This window comes from Barbatula barbatula (genome assembly GCF_947034865.1).
Source record: "Barbatula barbatula genome assembly, chromosome: 1".
In the NCBI taxonomy this organism is placed as follows: Eukaryota; Metazoa; Chordata; class Actinopteri; order Cypriniformes; family Nemacheilidae; genus Barbatula; species Barbatula barbatula.
Window position 1 is genome coordinate 21,741,159 of NC_136766.1, and position 15,358 is coordinate 21,756,516.

The window sequence follows — 15,358 nt, forward strand, 5'->3', positions numbered from 1 at the left end:
CGGTCTTACAGAGACAGCTCGCACAATGGGTCCAAGTAAAGTCGTTTAAATGTGTCCTGCAGCTCGGTATACACAACAATAGAAGATATTAAGAGTTGTATTTTACAGTTTTCAACACGTATTTATACAGATTTCTTTAGGCTCCAAAAATTCTTCCAAAAGAACACAAAGAATTACCTTCTCGGCTGCCATTGTTCAACTCTTGCATCATCACAACAGGGTGTTCAATCAGGGTTTTGCAACGTTTTGTTGGTGCTGAATGCAGCCCAGTTGTACGGCAGTCGGTAACAGTTCACATTTTACATGAGGTTCTGTCATGATCCTGCCAATAGACCAAAAGAAACCTGACAGGACTCTCTTACGGCAAAATAATATTGAATGATGGATTTAGGTTTTAGCAGTTATGAGAACACTTATATTGTAACAACTAAAACTGCACATATACATATGATGCTTATGCAATTTTATGATGAAAAATACATGGGTAATGTAAAATATATTGTATATTTGTTGTTGAATGAAAATAAAATGTTTCAATAAATACATTTGAATGGTAATGATTTGTAACTGTTGCGTTGATCATGACAATGTTGATCATGACAATTTAATGAATAAACTAGATCAGGATAACCAACAAAATCTCTTTTCTTGTGCAATATGTATTGACAATATGAACAAACAAATGCACACGAAACAAACTGTTACCGATTGCCGTTAAACTTGAACTCAGCCTCTGATCAAGCCACTGCCATTAGGCACTATATGATTGGTTGAGGGTGCCTCACAGGATCCATGTTAGTCGTTACGCTTACCTATGGTAAGTATTACAGATCCTTGCATTTTCCATAAGAGTATCTCTGGTAAAACAGCAACACTACTCTGTTTAATTGAAATGGTCAAAACAATTGATGTAAAAAATTAATAACTGAGATAAAAACATCTTGGCAGTTCATTTGTAATTTTATGTGGATTTGTATTTTTCTCTAAATAACAAATCTAATGTTTAAGGTTCGCTTAATAGGACTAGGAGTTATGATCCCACTATTTCAGCACAGTTTACTTGCCCAATAGGACATATCCCACACATTATGCATGACTGGGGGAGCAGTCAAGAATATGAATAGAGGAAAGGAGGTCCGAGATTCCACTGGATTCGTCGGGTAGGCATCCTCAGTGTTTGAAGGATAAATGATTATAGAATACAGAGCATATTTATACTTACCTTTCCTTTCTATCATGAGAGAGACATCTCAAGAGCTGTTTGCCAATCCTACTTTCATCACATCCATTAACCTGGGTGAAAGATACCTTTTGGTAAGGTGCTGCTGATAATGTCCTTTGTATGGTTCTCAACAATGCGACACATTGTCAGTTGCGCACCTCGGCCTCATTGGGTGTTTTGGCCCTTTATCACAAGACACCCTCAACCAAGGGAGGCCCCCCCCCCAGGTTGATCAGACCTGTGTTGTGTGTTGCATTGTCACAGGGTCATCTGGAAGCCCATGCTGTGTCCATCCGCCTCAACAACAACCAGTGGCAACCAGTCCACACCACTGGCCAGTTCTTGATCCACATACTATACTATATTATTTATACACCTATATAGTTTGACTATACTTGTAGTTTTACCTATTAAACAATTTCTGCCAGTATTACCAAAAAGAAAGTTTTAAGAGCTGTTAACAAATTGTCAACTTCTTTGAGCGTAAAGTTAACATATTTAATTGTGTAAATGTATGTCATTCTCTATGAAATACCAATTATGGGCTTTTACTTTCACATTTTTTATCAATTAGTGTTAGTCAGGGCTCTCACATACCTATAGGTACAATAAAATAGCAATGTAACTCCAGTTCTTGCTCTGATATTAACCTTTGGTTGAAGCAGGACTGATCCAGAATTTGTAAAATAATCACGCACACCACAAATATAAATGGATGCTGTCCATTGGAGTCAGTCCTGTCAGTGGAATGCGTGTTAAAACAATCTGTTAACAAAGCTGCCACATGATATGTAAACTGTTTGTGTGTGTATGGTTTTTCTCCTTGCTTACTAACACACAGAGATATGTAAATGTTTTAATTTTCACTTTAGCCCCATTTCTATGGCAGTCCTTCAAATTTGTTCAGTAAATTAACCTTAGCACACCAAACACTTATGTCTAATGAAATCCGAACGATTGTTTAAAAATCATTACCGAACATGTTGTAAAAAACCACAAAGACAGCATATAAAACAAAATCTCTTTAATTTGTAAGTGTCAACAGCAGTACAAAAGATGGAGTGATGGTGAGACGATTTTGTCATATGCGTGTATACTCTATCTTTTGTGGAAAAGAGGAACTCTTGAGGTAAATAAGCAAACAGGCAGGAACAACCTCATCTGCCATTGTACATCAGTGAATTGAGAATATACTGTAAAAATGGTTTTACATTACAATATGCCAAATGCTGCTCGTGGGGAGAGCAACCTAAATATTTGTACAATCCACTAAGGTGTCTAAATACACCGAAATGTGTCACTCATCAGGTTCATTTTATTTGATATAATAATACTACCATTACAGAGAAGACTGATCTCCGGACATACAACGTAGCATTAATTAGTTTACCTCACGTCAATACTGCACATGGAAACCAATGACTTGCTGGTTTACATACTAAAGCCAAGCAAAAATATTTTAGTACCTTTTTTTAAACAATAACATCCTTAGCAAATAGCTGTCTTTTGTACTGTATAAAGAAGAATGTGAACACAAATGTGATGGCAACCTTATTAAGTTCAATTAAAAACTTTACACTGGACTGTACAAGATATGATAAACTATTTACATTTTAGACTTAAAACTTTTTCTCAAAAGCAGCAACAGATACTATTCTATATCTCTAACGCCCAAACAATAATACCTGCCATGGGTCTATGTACCTGCTGAGAAACCGGTCTCTAAACACACATACACACAATCACACACATACACACAAAGACAAAATGGGGAAAAAAGTGTTTTCAGGCTGCTAGCGGGATTCAAAATAAGAGCGCACCTATTGACAGAGGAGCACAGTGTTGCTTGAGAGACTACACAAATCTAAAAGCAAAATACCATCGACAACAGCATGTTGTCCCTGACAGCAAAATTGTACTCATCTGAACAGCAGCTAGCACGTCGGTCCAGCATGTCAGTGAATTGTGCTGATTAAATTAACAAAGACTAAAAAAGTCCATACCGAAAACAAAAGCATTACAGTAAGATAAGTAGAAACACCCAAGTCCCTCAGTCATTGTACCTATACTATTCATTAATATGGCAGTGACATTTATGTATCATAAAATAAATGTAATAGTAGTTGATGGATGAATTAGAAATGTTCTTTAAACACTATAAAGCAACACAGAGCAAAATACTGTATGAGTATAAGCGGGTCTGCATTGTGCAGAATAAAATCTAATAAATATTTGCACATCCCCATTCCACAATGTGTTTTTAAATGATGCTGTATGATATGATGCCCCATAATTACATATTCTCTCAAACAAATTTGGCACATGACCACTTATTTAAACTCAGCAAGTACCTCAGCAATAAAAAATAAAAATAAAAATGTGAAAAAATACGTACAAGGATTACAAGATGTTCCCTTGCTACAAAACGCATTAACAAAATCAAAATGAAAGACGAAAAGTAATGGCAGGAGTGCGAGGTTCAGATGCCCGGGTGTCTCTGCTGTGTCTCCAATATTACTCATTCGACAGGGATGTGAATTCAGCAACAGCATGAGGTACAGTGAATTGTCTTTCTTATTTTTTTCGTCTACGTACAATGACCAACAACATACACGCACAAAAAAAAGAAAAATACATAATTTATACTTCAGCAAGTATCCATGAACAAAAATAAAATTCTATTTTCCTATGTTATATTTACAAAGCAAAGAAAAAAATCTGTAATGAGATGGAGAATTTGTTCCAAACAATAATAATAATAATAATAATAAAAGAAACGTTGTTTTGAGATCCAATCCGTTTTCAAATGTCATTGTTTTTATTCTTGTTTTCTGATTGTCTTTGAATGATGTTCTATTGACACTTTTAGAGCCAATAACGGCTAATAAATACAATAAAATGTCTATACGCACTAGAGAGCTTCAAATACAATATACAACACAAACATACATGACCATTAAAATGTGCTACTGAAGTCCGGTGTGTCTCAGTTGGCCAGTCACTATGCGAGCCTCTCCGTCGAGTACACTGCTCTTTCTCCCCTAGGCAGCACTAGAGCTTAAACAAAGTGTTCATTCATCACGTGTCTTTGCATAAATAAACAAAATATGTAGAGAGAAAAATGACTCAAATCTGGCAACCGTGAGGCGTGCACACATGAGTCCAAACAGGTGACTTGTTCGTGTAGGGCTTTTTCCTCGCACAACGGCTTCACATTAGTCAGAATTGATAAAAATACCATTTATATCCAGTGCTTGTAACACTTTTGAATTGTCTCCTTGTGAGATTGAAAAAGTTTCTTTTTTCTGTTCTTTTTTTTTCTATACAAGCGCAATCAAGTTTCAGTCTCAACAACAGTTCTTTAGTCTACTACCAGCCGACAGAACTGGCTTGGCATGGTCAAGGAAATATGTACAAATCACGTACAAATCAACCAATCCACCAGCAAACAGATATAACAGCTTTTAAAAATAAACGTTGGCTTGTAAGCAGGGAAGAAAAAAAACTGAACGCGGATGTCAGGTGACACCCAGCCAAGTATTGTACCTCATGTTAAAATCACAACAAACTAAAAAACAAAACAAACGAAAATAAGGTACGAATACGAGCTTCTAGTGCTCTGAACTTCTACGAATGAAGTAAATGCTTTTTAAAGAGGGGCGTTGAATAAAATATTTAATGCTTCGACTGCTGGGAGATATAAGCGCTTAATACCCATTGGTACCTTTTAGACCTTTGGAGGTAATGCAGTGACCAGCAGCCTCACTGTGACATTTCTTGTCTATTCTAATCTCCAGGTTACCGATGAAACAGACTGGTTCAAGGGCAAAGGCAAAATAGCGGGACTCATGCATTAATAATGCTGTATTTCGGATGATACCGACTCGTCAGTCATTTTAATAATCCCCCACAGCTTGATCTACTTGTTCCATCTGCTCGAGCACCTCGTGCAAGCTTCTGGCCGGTGCACTTTGATGGAGAGCGAGCACAATAAACCACATGGGTCTCGTCTCCATTGTCTGGTACCTTCTCCTGGGCATAGGCCGATGTTGGGATCCAGATGGCAGCCCCTTGAGGCAGGGCGTGCGGTGGGCAGAGGTCAGGTGAATGGAGGTGAATGGCGCTCATGCCCTGTAGGAGCTTTCGGTAGGGCCAATGCGTAAAACAAGAGGCCCTGACCGCAAGCTGCTTCTTGGCTGTCCTTCCGCACGGAAACAGCCTGAGATCTGTTCTACTGCTGGTGCTACCGAATAATTTAGTAGAACCGCAGGACTGCCTATTCCAATACAAAGGACATGCATTTTTATGGTGTCGCTATGATTGTTGAATTTTTGTTCCAAGTGCTCGAAAAGGATTAATAATTATAAATGGCCCAAACTGGCAGATTTGTCCTTGTGCATATTCAAATCAATTCAGTTTACAGTATATGTAGCGTTACAAACGATAATGAATCTGGAAGAACGATTTGAAAAATAAGTGCCATTATAAGCAATTTCGGGGGGGTTTCTCCTTAACCTCTGCGTAACTGGCCAAAAAACCTCCAGATAAACTGGGTGTTCTCTTAAGACTTAATGATAAACACATTGCAGAAGCCCAGAGGTCACGCTCCGCTTTAAGACTATCTTCTGTCAGTTAAGATTTACAATGTCCACAAGACTTAAGCGCAAATAAAATACTTTCAATGATCTGCCCCGGAAAACGGGGCTAAAGAGTTTAGTAGAATGTGCATGTACATATTGTACAACAGCAATTTGTGATTGTAATGCACCAAAGCTGCCTTTTGCTGCCTGTCCAATTCTGCAGATTGGATGCCATTTGGCCCCTTGGCATTCTGGCCTGATTACAATCACTGTGATTAAGAACCGAGAGGGTAAGACTTGAACTAGAGCGCTGGGAGAGGACAGAGGCAGGCGGTCAGACGATCACTGCATTCAACCTCCCAAAGAACTATGACACTCTTAGTTCCTGAGCATTCGAGTCAATAGAAAAGTCGTTTTTTATGTTCTAGGACAGCATTGAGACTCGTGCGGTCTCTCCCTTAAGACTTTACATTTTTAAGATTTAGGAGCAGGAAGCTTATGATATGTTTGGCACATCTGGACTTTTAAAACATATGAACAATAATAACAATATTAATAATAATAAAGCAACATTAATAATAATAATAATAATAATGGGGAGTTTTCAGCAAATGAAAGGACTTCTTCAGTTTTGTCGTATTATGATATGTCAAATGAAGCTTTGTTGTCTTTTTCATTTAAAATAGTTCTGATTAAAAACATTCACAAGCTGTTGGCTGGTACAGCATACCTGAGTGAGATATAGAACCCCATCGAAAACAGTAATCTACGCTTCAAACGATAAAACAAATACATGTTTAAATCCACGTGAATTTAAGTAAGACTGTGAGTTATGCGTTCGTATGAAATGTTTCAATCGTCAAGTCCTGTTTTTCAAAACGTTATAGTAAATACCCTAAATTGATCAACGTCCATGATGAAAACACGAGAAATAAATCAATAAAATAACAATTAAAAAAGCCAAAATAAAACATCCAATTGTTTCACGCTCAGAGAAACACTTAAGACCAATAGCTGTTAAATCTGCGGGAGCCACATCTGCATGCTGGCTCCCAAAAGGTATATCATCAGAAACAAGATTTTTTCTACATCTTTGTTCGTTATTTTTTCCTCGTCTACTTCAGTATTCCCTCTGATAAAAGGGGGATATTCTTCGCTGGGTGTCTTAGCTTCAGTTGGCACTGACGGGCTCTTGTGTCTCATTTTCACTACTGTAGTCCGATTTGGGCTCGTCCTCAAAGTCCTCGTAAATGTCCATCTCGTCCTCGCCGTTCACCGTGGTGACGGGTTCCATCTTCATGTTGAAGGTGCTCTGGATGACGGGGATGGTGGGCTCGGGGCTGGCCGAAGCACTGGAGCAGTCTGATGTCATGTGAGGAGAGGGCGTGGTGGTCGCCATGGTTATGGCACCAGGATAGACGACGCCTGCACTGGTGGTGATGGGGATCTGCGTTTGTGGCTGCTGCCTGATACAGAGGTGGAGAGGGAAACACAAGGGAGAAAGACAGATTTATGCTCAAGGAGTGCATAAAGCTTGCAAAGCTCAAAGCAGCTTAAGAGCTTTTAAGAGATGGATGACAAGTTTAACGTTTGTCAAGAAAAACAATTACAGTCTCTGGGAATTAGAGAATGGAAGGAATGTACTACAGAGGTGCGCAACAACGTAAAGCTCTCGAATTTAAAACCTCGAACGGAAGATCCCCAGCCAGCGGCCTGTAAAAATAATTTTCAATCAGTGACAACGATTTGGGAATGATTGTGAAAATGACACTCATTTCTTTTGCGGCGACAAAGCCAATTGGTTGGTAGAGACACAGTCTCCCGATCTTTAACGGGCTGATTGATACTCCAGCGCTCGTATTTCTTGCTGTTGAAGTGGAAACACCTGGAGAAGGCATTTTCTTCACTCACCACACGCAGTAAATTATAGTGGCGAGCTCCAAACATCTGCCCTGCAGCCCTCTCTACATACACGCTCAACCCTAATATCCTAAAATAATGGCTGTGCGAGTCCCACTGCCCTCTGTTATAGTCTAAATTTGATAAGCCACTGCTTTCGAGCAGCTGAAAGAAAACGTTATTTTATCAATGGGATTCAACCCGAGATCAAATCCTCCCAGGAAGAAAGAAACATCAGCGTTATATAATCACGATAGAAGAGCGCTTACGCGACCAAAGGCGCGATCTTAAATGCTGTGTATTAAAAATTAAGCACAGGGGCCTTATAACATGACAGGCAGAGTTAGAGAAAATAAACTAAATTACTCCAATCAAACTGATGAGAGGGTCACAGGCTTTACAGCAGGAACTGGCACACCGTATTGGAGTCATTACCTGCCTATTGTGAGAGCCGTAAGCCGGCTTCATTAAGTGCTAAAGAGCGCGAGGGCCAACGGCCACCCGCTGTTCTTCCTGGCGTTTACGCTGTGCACCTACCCCACAGTGAAGAACTGCCTCATCTCCTGTCTCCTCGACCTCATCATCTGCTTGTACTCGCTGATGCGCAGCTTCTTGCCGTCGATGATGCAGGTGCGTTTGGGCCGGGGCTTGTACTTGTAGTTGGGGTACTTCTCCAGGTGGATCTTGCTGAGGCGCGCCTGCTCCTCATAGAACGGCTGTTTCTCCTGGTTTGTCATGGACTTCCAGCGAGACCCTGATGATCATAGGAAGTGATTCGTTAGGATCTGTGGCAAGACGTTTAAACACTACATACAACCATAGCTTCATTATTCTGGAGTGTGCGGCTGTTCTGAATAAACGGGTAAATGCATGACGGTTACCATTGCTGCATTAGCAGAAACAACAGGCCAGTAAATATCTCAAGCTGTCAGAACGTCCAGGCTGACGGGACTTTTAGTTGCTGTGATCTATCGACTCTCTGGACTGGGGGACAAGAGCCATTTAGCCCTGTCATTTTTCATGACAAACATGTGACCTACGTGACAGCCACTAAATCCATCTAATTGAGCTGCTCCCGCGGGCAGCGTGCCATCAAGCTTTACCGCGCTTGTCTTTTCACCACGCATTTAGTTGTGTGGAATTATTTACAAAACAATATTAGGCAGGTATGGTAATAGATCAAATATTATATGAGCAAGATACGTTTGGCATAGTGTGTGCGAAATGTCAAGAGCGTGTTTATTCAGAGGGGAAATGTGAGTGTGATATTATTCATTTGCATATATACATACTGCACTACAAAAAATCTATTTCTTACTTAGTCTTTTTTCTTGTTTCCTAGTTTAAAAAGTCTAAACATTCTTGAATCAAGAAGTATTTTCTTGATGAGCAAACTGACTTAAGAAAATAAGTCTTGTTTTATGTAAAAAAATAGGAAATTTCAGTGAATTTGTGCTTAATACAAGCAAATACTGTAAATCCGCCAATGGGGTAAGAAAAATAATCTTGAATTGAGTGACTAAGAAAAAGGTAAACCTTAGTTCAAGATTATTTTTCTTACCCCATTGGCAGATTTATTTGATTGTTTTAAGCACAAATTCACAGAAGTTTCATATTTTGTGACTTTAAACAAGACTTAATTTTTCAATTCAGTTTGCTCATTAAGAAAATACTTCTTGATTCAAGAATTCTTATACATTTTTATTGGAAAACAAGAAAAAGAGACTAAGTAAGAAAGTCATTTTTGCAGTGTGTATATATTTTTTATTTAATATACTTTAATTGAAGGTAGATACAGTATAAGTCTATCAACATAAAACCCACCTTTTCTAATAAGCAGTTCTAGCAGTTTAGTTTCTACATCAATTGAGGTACTTCATTTTACAGTGTTTGTTTAACTTTGTTCACATTTTATGGAGTGTTATTTTAATGACTTCTTGTAATACAATGAAAAAAAATAATGCTTATCCTTGAATAAACAATTTCAATCACTGTTTTAGTAACTGCAAGTCATTGGACGTAAAATGGCCCTGTGTTAACAAAACTAATCAAGCTAGTGTGATCCAAAACAAGCACAGACATATTTCAAGAGTTTCTGAACGACTCCTCAATAGTTCCCTAGACACCACTACAGAGACCCTGGGCAGGGGTTCAGTTTATTCTTATGGAGCATAGCGCCGTCCCTAGTGAAAACGGAAAGGGTAACGCTGCTTGTGATTGATTTGGGGGCTCAGACTTACCCAAGATTTTGCTGATGTTGGAGTTGTGCATGTCTGGGAAGGCCTGGAGGATTTTGCGGCGCTCGTCTTTGGCCCACACCATGAAGGCATTCATGGGCCGTTTGATGTGAGGTTCGTTGTTGTTCCGTCCCCGGGGTTCCCTGTAGACCCGTGCCTCGGTAGAGCTGGCGCCTCCTGTTGGCCAACAATAATACTGATGTGGTTTATCTGCAGAGCCATTCAGTTCCTTACTCCCTAGGAACACTGGAGCAAGAACAAGAAAGTGGGCGCAAACCATTAATCAACCTAGTAATGCAGGGCATCCATCAACACATCAGTGTGACTGGAGCTGGACTTTGGGATACGAGAGGCCTGCGGCCGTACTTCACACTCCAGCCTGCCCATCCAGCTGGGCTGGACAAGCTCATGGTTTGGAGTGAAGAACAAGACGGCATTGTTGGTTGAGCAACTCTTGATCAGTGAAAACTAGTTTAAACCAGATGATGAGGACCTTGTCTATAATGCCTTTTAAACGTTTGTCTGAGAAATAGCATTTCTAACTATGACCCGCTGGGTGACTGTTGTAATGTATCTACCGCTCTAAATAACAAATGTGGCATGAGGGTGTTTGCCAGTGCCAGTGCCAAAATAAACATCTTCCCATATGTGTATATTCATAAGGCTAGTGGTTTAGGTACCACTGGGCTGGTAACTGGACATATATAGGTTAACATCTCACATGGGATGATCGAAACCTATTTCATACTTCCTTCAGGGGGATTGTTTTGGTGATGTACATTACTTTAGATGAATCATCTTTCAGATTCCTCCTAACTTTACAGACTAACATAACGTACGTAAATAAGCGAGTGGAAAAGCAGACAGACTTGTAAATCCTCAATCAGGCCATTCACAATCAGCATGTGTGCCCCCCCAGTTTCTGTATTTAACTTTACAGCGGAGCGAAAATGATTCTGTTTGCATGCGCATTTGCTTCCTTTTATATGTAAGATGTGAAAGAATTAAATAAAAGCTGTATGAATATTTCAACAAACAAAAACATGTTGATCAACAAGGCTTGAAAAATAAAACAACCCCCCCCCAAAAAAGCCTTTCCATATGCTACGATACATCTTTAATGATCCGAAAACTGGAAAAGGCGGCTTGGAATCATGCATTAATATTTCATCATCCACATGTGATGTGCATTCATTAGGACCCTGAAACTTTCAAGTCTTGGCACATAGTACCTTCTTTTGATTTCTATTATCACTGGTGTTGATAAAAAAAACTTCAAGTAATGGATCTTGGCACTGTTCTGCTGTTAAAATACGATACACAGATTATTCCAGGGCAGTGGAGAGGGAGGGGCGAGAAAAAAGCCTTGAACGGCTACCTCGTCGGTTCTCAGACACACCCGTGCAAACATCAGCCAGACAGGGGTCCTGAGAGAGATGAGGTCTACGTTTCAGGCAGCCAGCAGGAGGCTCTATTCCCCAGGCCCTGCTGGGCAGAGCGGCTTTGCTCAGGGCCCTAAAGATCCATTTACACATGTCATGTTTAACAATCACACCACTGCATTTGTAATCCAGGGCTGCTGTTTTTCTGGCTGCCTGTACTGAGCTTGGAACACCTCAATGTAGGGGTCCCAGTCTGTAGGCATTTTACGTATGCCTCTCTCTGCCTGTAAAGCTTCACTCCGGCTGGCACTCTCTATAATCCTCAATCATCAGTGACTGGCAAACGCGGACCACCCCGGCCATTCACATATGTCAGCGCGGAGCTTCGCACCTCATCGACACGCGCTAACTTTGCACCGCCAAACACACTACAACCTCTCCGAACGACATGGTAAGGCTCCTCGAGCAAGCCGACGGGGGCGCAGGGATTATCCCCGCACAGTACATTAATTTCATTTAGCACGCGCTCACCGTGCAGGATAAATTGATTTCACTTTGTTTGGTTTTGACAGCCATGTTTATTGTGCAATGAAATGTAGTGTGGCGTAGGGCTGACAGTATCCATCAACGCCGGGCAATCTGCTGACTGCCGGGGCCAGATGAACGCATTCATTACCTTGCCAACCCAGTGCTCGCTCTCTCGCTCGCTCACCTCGCCCCAAGCACGACAGCCACTGTCTGCTCAGGGGGGAGAGATGACCGGCTCTAATTTACGATTCGCCCCGTGCCATTACTTTTACACTGACACTGATTCAGCAATTTATATACTGGCATGCATGCAGATGTAGGTGAGAAGCTTACAAGGAGAAAAGACACAACACGCCATGGCGTCACGACAACCACACAACAAGGAGCTGGACTGCGTAGAAGTGCTGCTTTTTCTCCACAGACAGACTGGTTGTAATAATCATCCCATGCCCTGTTGTTGCTGTAGTGTGTCAGTAGGACGGCTAAGCAGACACAGACTCAGCGCTCACAGACCACAAGGAATGAGAGTCGTCTCAGACGCTGTTCGAGTCTGGTGAGGAGGGGGTGTCTTTTCTGTTGGGATGAGCGAGCAACGGCGGCCCCTGGCACAGGGCCCCACTTGCAGACACGGGTGGTCCCCGCACCCTCCGCCTCTGCTGCAATCATGATGTGCCTTAATCAAAAGCAGCCAAAGAGCTGGCAACCGAGTCAACTCGCGCAAACATCACCCGTGCAATTTACAACCCTCTGCTTTTTTTGGTTGTTGACGTTTAATAAAAGAGAGCTTACATGCCTCTGACATTTACAAATTAGCATTAATTGACATTTTCTTCCCTGTGCGACTCTTTTAGGAAGCACCTAGTTAGGTGTGTTATTGTATAAATAAATGCAGATGTTTTTGGATGCCACGGGAGACCCCCTGAGGTGAAGCCACGGTGGGGGGGGGTGAGACGGCGGGAGGCTTCTAATCGACTTTATTGTGATTTATGAGACCCGGTGCCCAACATGACAGAGCGATACGAGAATCTCCATTTAATTTGTCTCTCCCGGTGAACAGGAGGGAGAGCAGAGGGGGACTGTATGAATTACAGAGGCAGTGGAGAGAGAGCGCTTTTGAGCGAAAGGGGCCCCGCGGCCCAGCACACCTGTCTGCAGCAGGCCCGGACTCGACGGTACGCGGAACGGAGCCAAAAGGCCGAGCCTTCGAGGCTCTCAATGCAGCTAGCCTTTTGTTCCGAGGGCACACATCGACTGTCACACAGGAATCCGCACTGTGAAACAAGCAACAATCACGCAAGCCTGCCAGGCCCTCTGCCGATGATCACATAAAGAGAGATACGCCTTTCCATGAAGGTATTCAATGCTAACAATAAGACTCCGACACATGGATCAGGGCAGATTAATACATACAGACAGATGTGACACACATCGCTCAGTTCTCTTATTCATGTCGGCTCATATTCCGCTAATTAAATCATTACGACTTGCCTGTGATATAAGCACACCACTTTAACATGGCAATTGGTGGTATTTAACCAGCTGGATTTATGGAATTTTTTCCCTGTTTGTGTGTGTGAGCATATAGGGACAAAGGCATGGCATGTTACCACATGTGTCTTTAAGCTATTATTTCTCATGCAGTTAGCTCTGGATGTTTAACTCTTTTTTTGTGTGTGTGGGGGGGGTGCTAAATTCCTTTTCTCAGAAGGCGATTGTGAAAGGAGACCTAGGCTGACAAGCAGTGTTTGAGACTACAGTGACAGTAAAAGAAAAAAAGGACTGTCAGAAAGCTGGGAGAACATGTACATGCCATTCCTTTTCACACACGTTCTCTGCTTTTGTGTCATTGTTAAAACACTACTGTGCCTTATAAAAAAACATTATTGTTTTTGTGTACATACATACATATAAAGAGTTTGGTTCCAAAATGAGATAACTCCATTTAAAAAGAAAATATTTTATATTTATAGTTGTTTCATTTTGGCACAAAACTCGCAATATATGTATATATATATATACAGTACCTACACACAATTTTAATTTACAGTATACTGTAAATATACATGGTATATTTATTATTATAGTATATGTATCAGGTACACACGCATGCACGCACAAACACATATACTGTATTTATAAACAAGAATAACCTACAGATTACAAAGGTATTTGGCCATTCCTAACTAATAATGTTGTGACCAACGTTCATTTGGGATGATATTGTTTAAAAAGTATGCTTCAATTACATTGACTTCCTGCCCCCTAAAATCTCTCAACATGCCCTTTGTTCTGTTAAGACCCCTCTACAACAGAGACAGTTTAAACACATGCCCGACCCGTTCGGCAAACAAAACTTGTACGCTGCCATATGTGAATGAACAAAGGGGCCATACTAAAGCCTTTTGTGGTATTAGTTAATGTTTTTCTTCTGAGCTTAAAAAGACCTAATGACTTTGCGGTGAGCTGATGCATGTGGCTCGTGGCTTTTTGCAAAATGAAGGAAATTCTATCTATTTCCATAAGCCGCCGTTATTTTCCAACGGCCTGTCTCTCGTAAGAACTTTGGCAGCTGTTAATTTGGTTGCTCCATGCATCGCAAATATTAGTTCAAGCTACCTAAAGCTTTCTGCGAGTTACTGCAATGACAGAGAGCTGTTTTACACCCCGAACCGTTTCCAATATAACGCGTCTTTTCAGGACCTCCACACGTCGCTGTTCAGATCCACTCAGTAATTTTCCTCTCTTTCCAATAGCAGCTACTGAGCGAGTCTGTTTGTCTGGGTAAAGCGTTAAGAATTTGTCATACAGTAGTTTTGGTAAATCACTTAATGGGCATTAAAAAGGTAGCTAGCCTTATAGATAAAGCTCCAAAGCTTCTAAAGTACAGTACAGTTTAATAAAACCGAGACTAGTGGCAAATACCAGAATAAAAACCATGCAGCACTGGCTTTTGTAAGGTATCACATACACAACACTAACATTCCTTAAATATTTCGGGGAGTTGCATGGAATTAGTTTGATGCTCTATCAAAAAATGCTAAACACAAAAACACTTTATGTATCCCAACGGGTAAACACATTCTGCTTGTAAAAGAGACTATTTAATGTGGGTCGCATCATCAAAAAACGCTGTTCACATCCTTCATCTCGATTTGTTTGTGGGATGGAAATGCCGTTGGCTCTTGCTGAGCTCTAAACACTCATACTGGCGTCCGCCACTACGCCCCTGTGGGATAGGAAACCTCTGTGGCCTCTGCCTGCTACTAATCCTCTCCCAACTGGGAGTGAACCAGTGGGATGTTCTCCGTTCCCTCACCTCCACTTTAAAGAGGTGAGGGAACTTTAACTTTAAAGAACCAGCCCATCACTAGAGCCGTGTGTGCCCTCAACCCTGCCCCGACTGCTCGGGAACCCTGAGGAGACCAGTTCCCACCACTCAGATCGGCTTTCTCACTGATCTGAAAGGGTTGGGACGCCTTCTTGGCAGGAATCTACTGTGGTCAAGTCAGA

General features: G+C 41.1%; 1 protein-coding gene across 10 annotated transcripts in view; it reads right to left on the minus strand.

The window, feature by feature from the left end:
- Positions 1 to 2,238: 2,238 nt before the first annotated feature.
- The window catches only part of sox6 (SRY-box transcription factor 6), a 142,203-nt gene continuing 129,083 nt past the window's right edge, over positions 2,239 to 15,358 (minus strand). For 7 of the 10 annotated variants that reach the window (XM_079457548.1, XM_079457549.1, XM_079457544.1 and 4 more), the window contains 3 exons: positions 9,942 to 10,184; positions 8,239 to 8,455; positions 2,239 to 7,268 (listed from right to left, as the gene is read on the minus strand). In XM_079457548.1, the coding sequence (XP_079313674.1) occupies positions 6,974 to 7,268; positions 8,239 to 8,455; positions 9,942 to 10,184 (755 nt within the window). In that variant the 3' untranslated portion in view covers positions 2,239 to 6,973. The remainder of the gene's footprint in view (positions 7,269 to 8,238; positions 8,456 to 9,941; positions 10,185 to 15,358) is intronic. The other 3 variants (XM_079457551.1, XM_079457550.1, XM_079457552.1) reach the window with 2 other exon arrangements.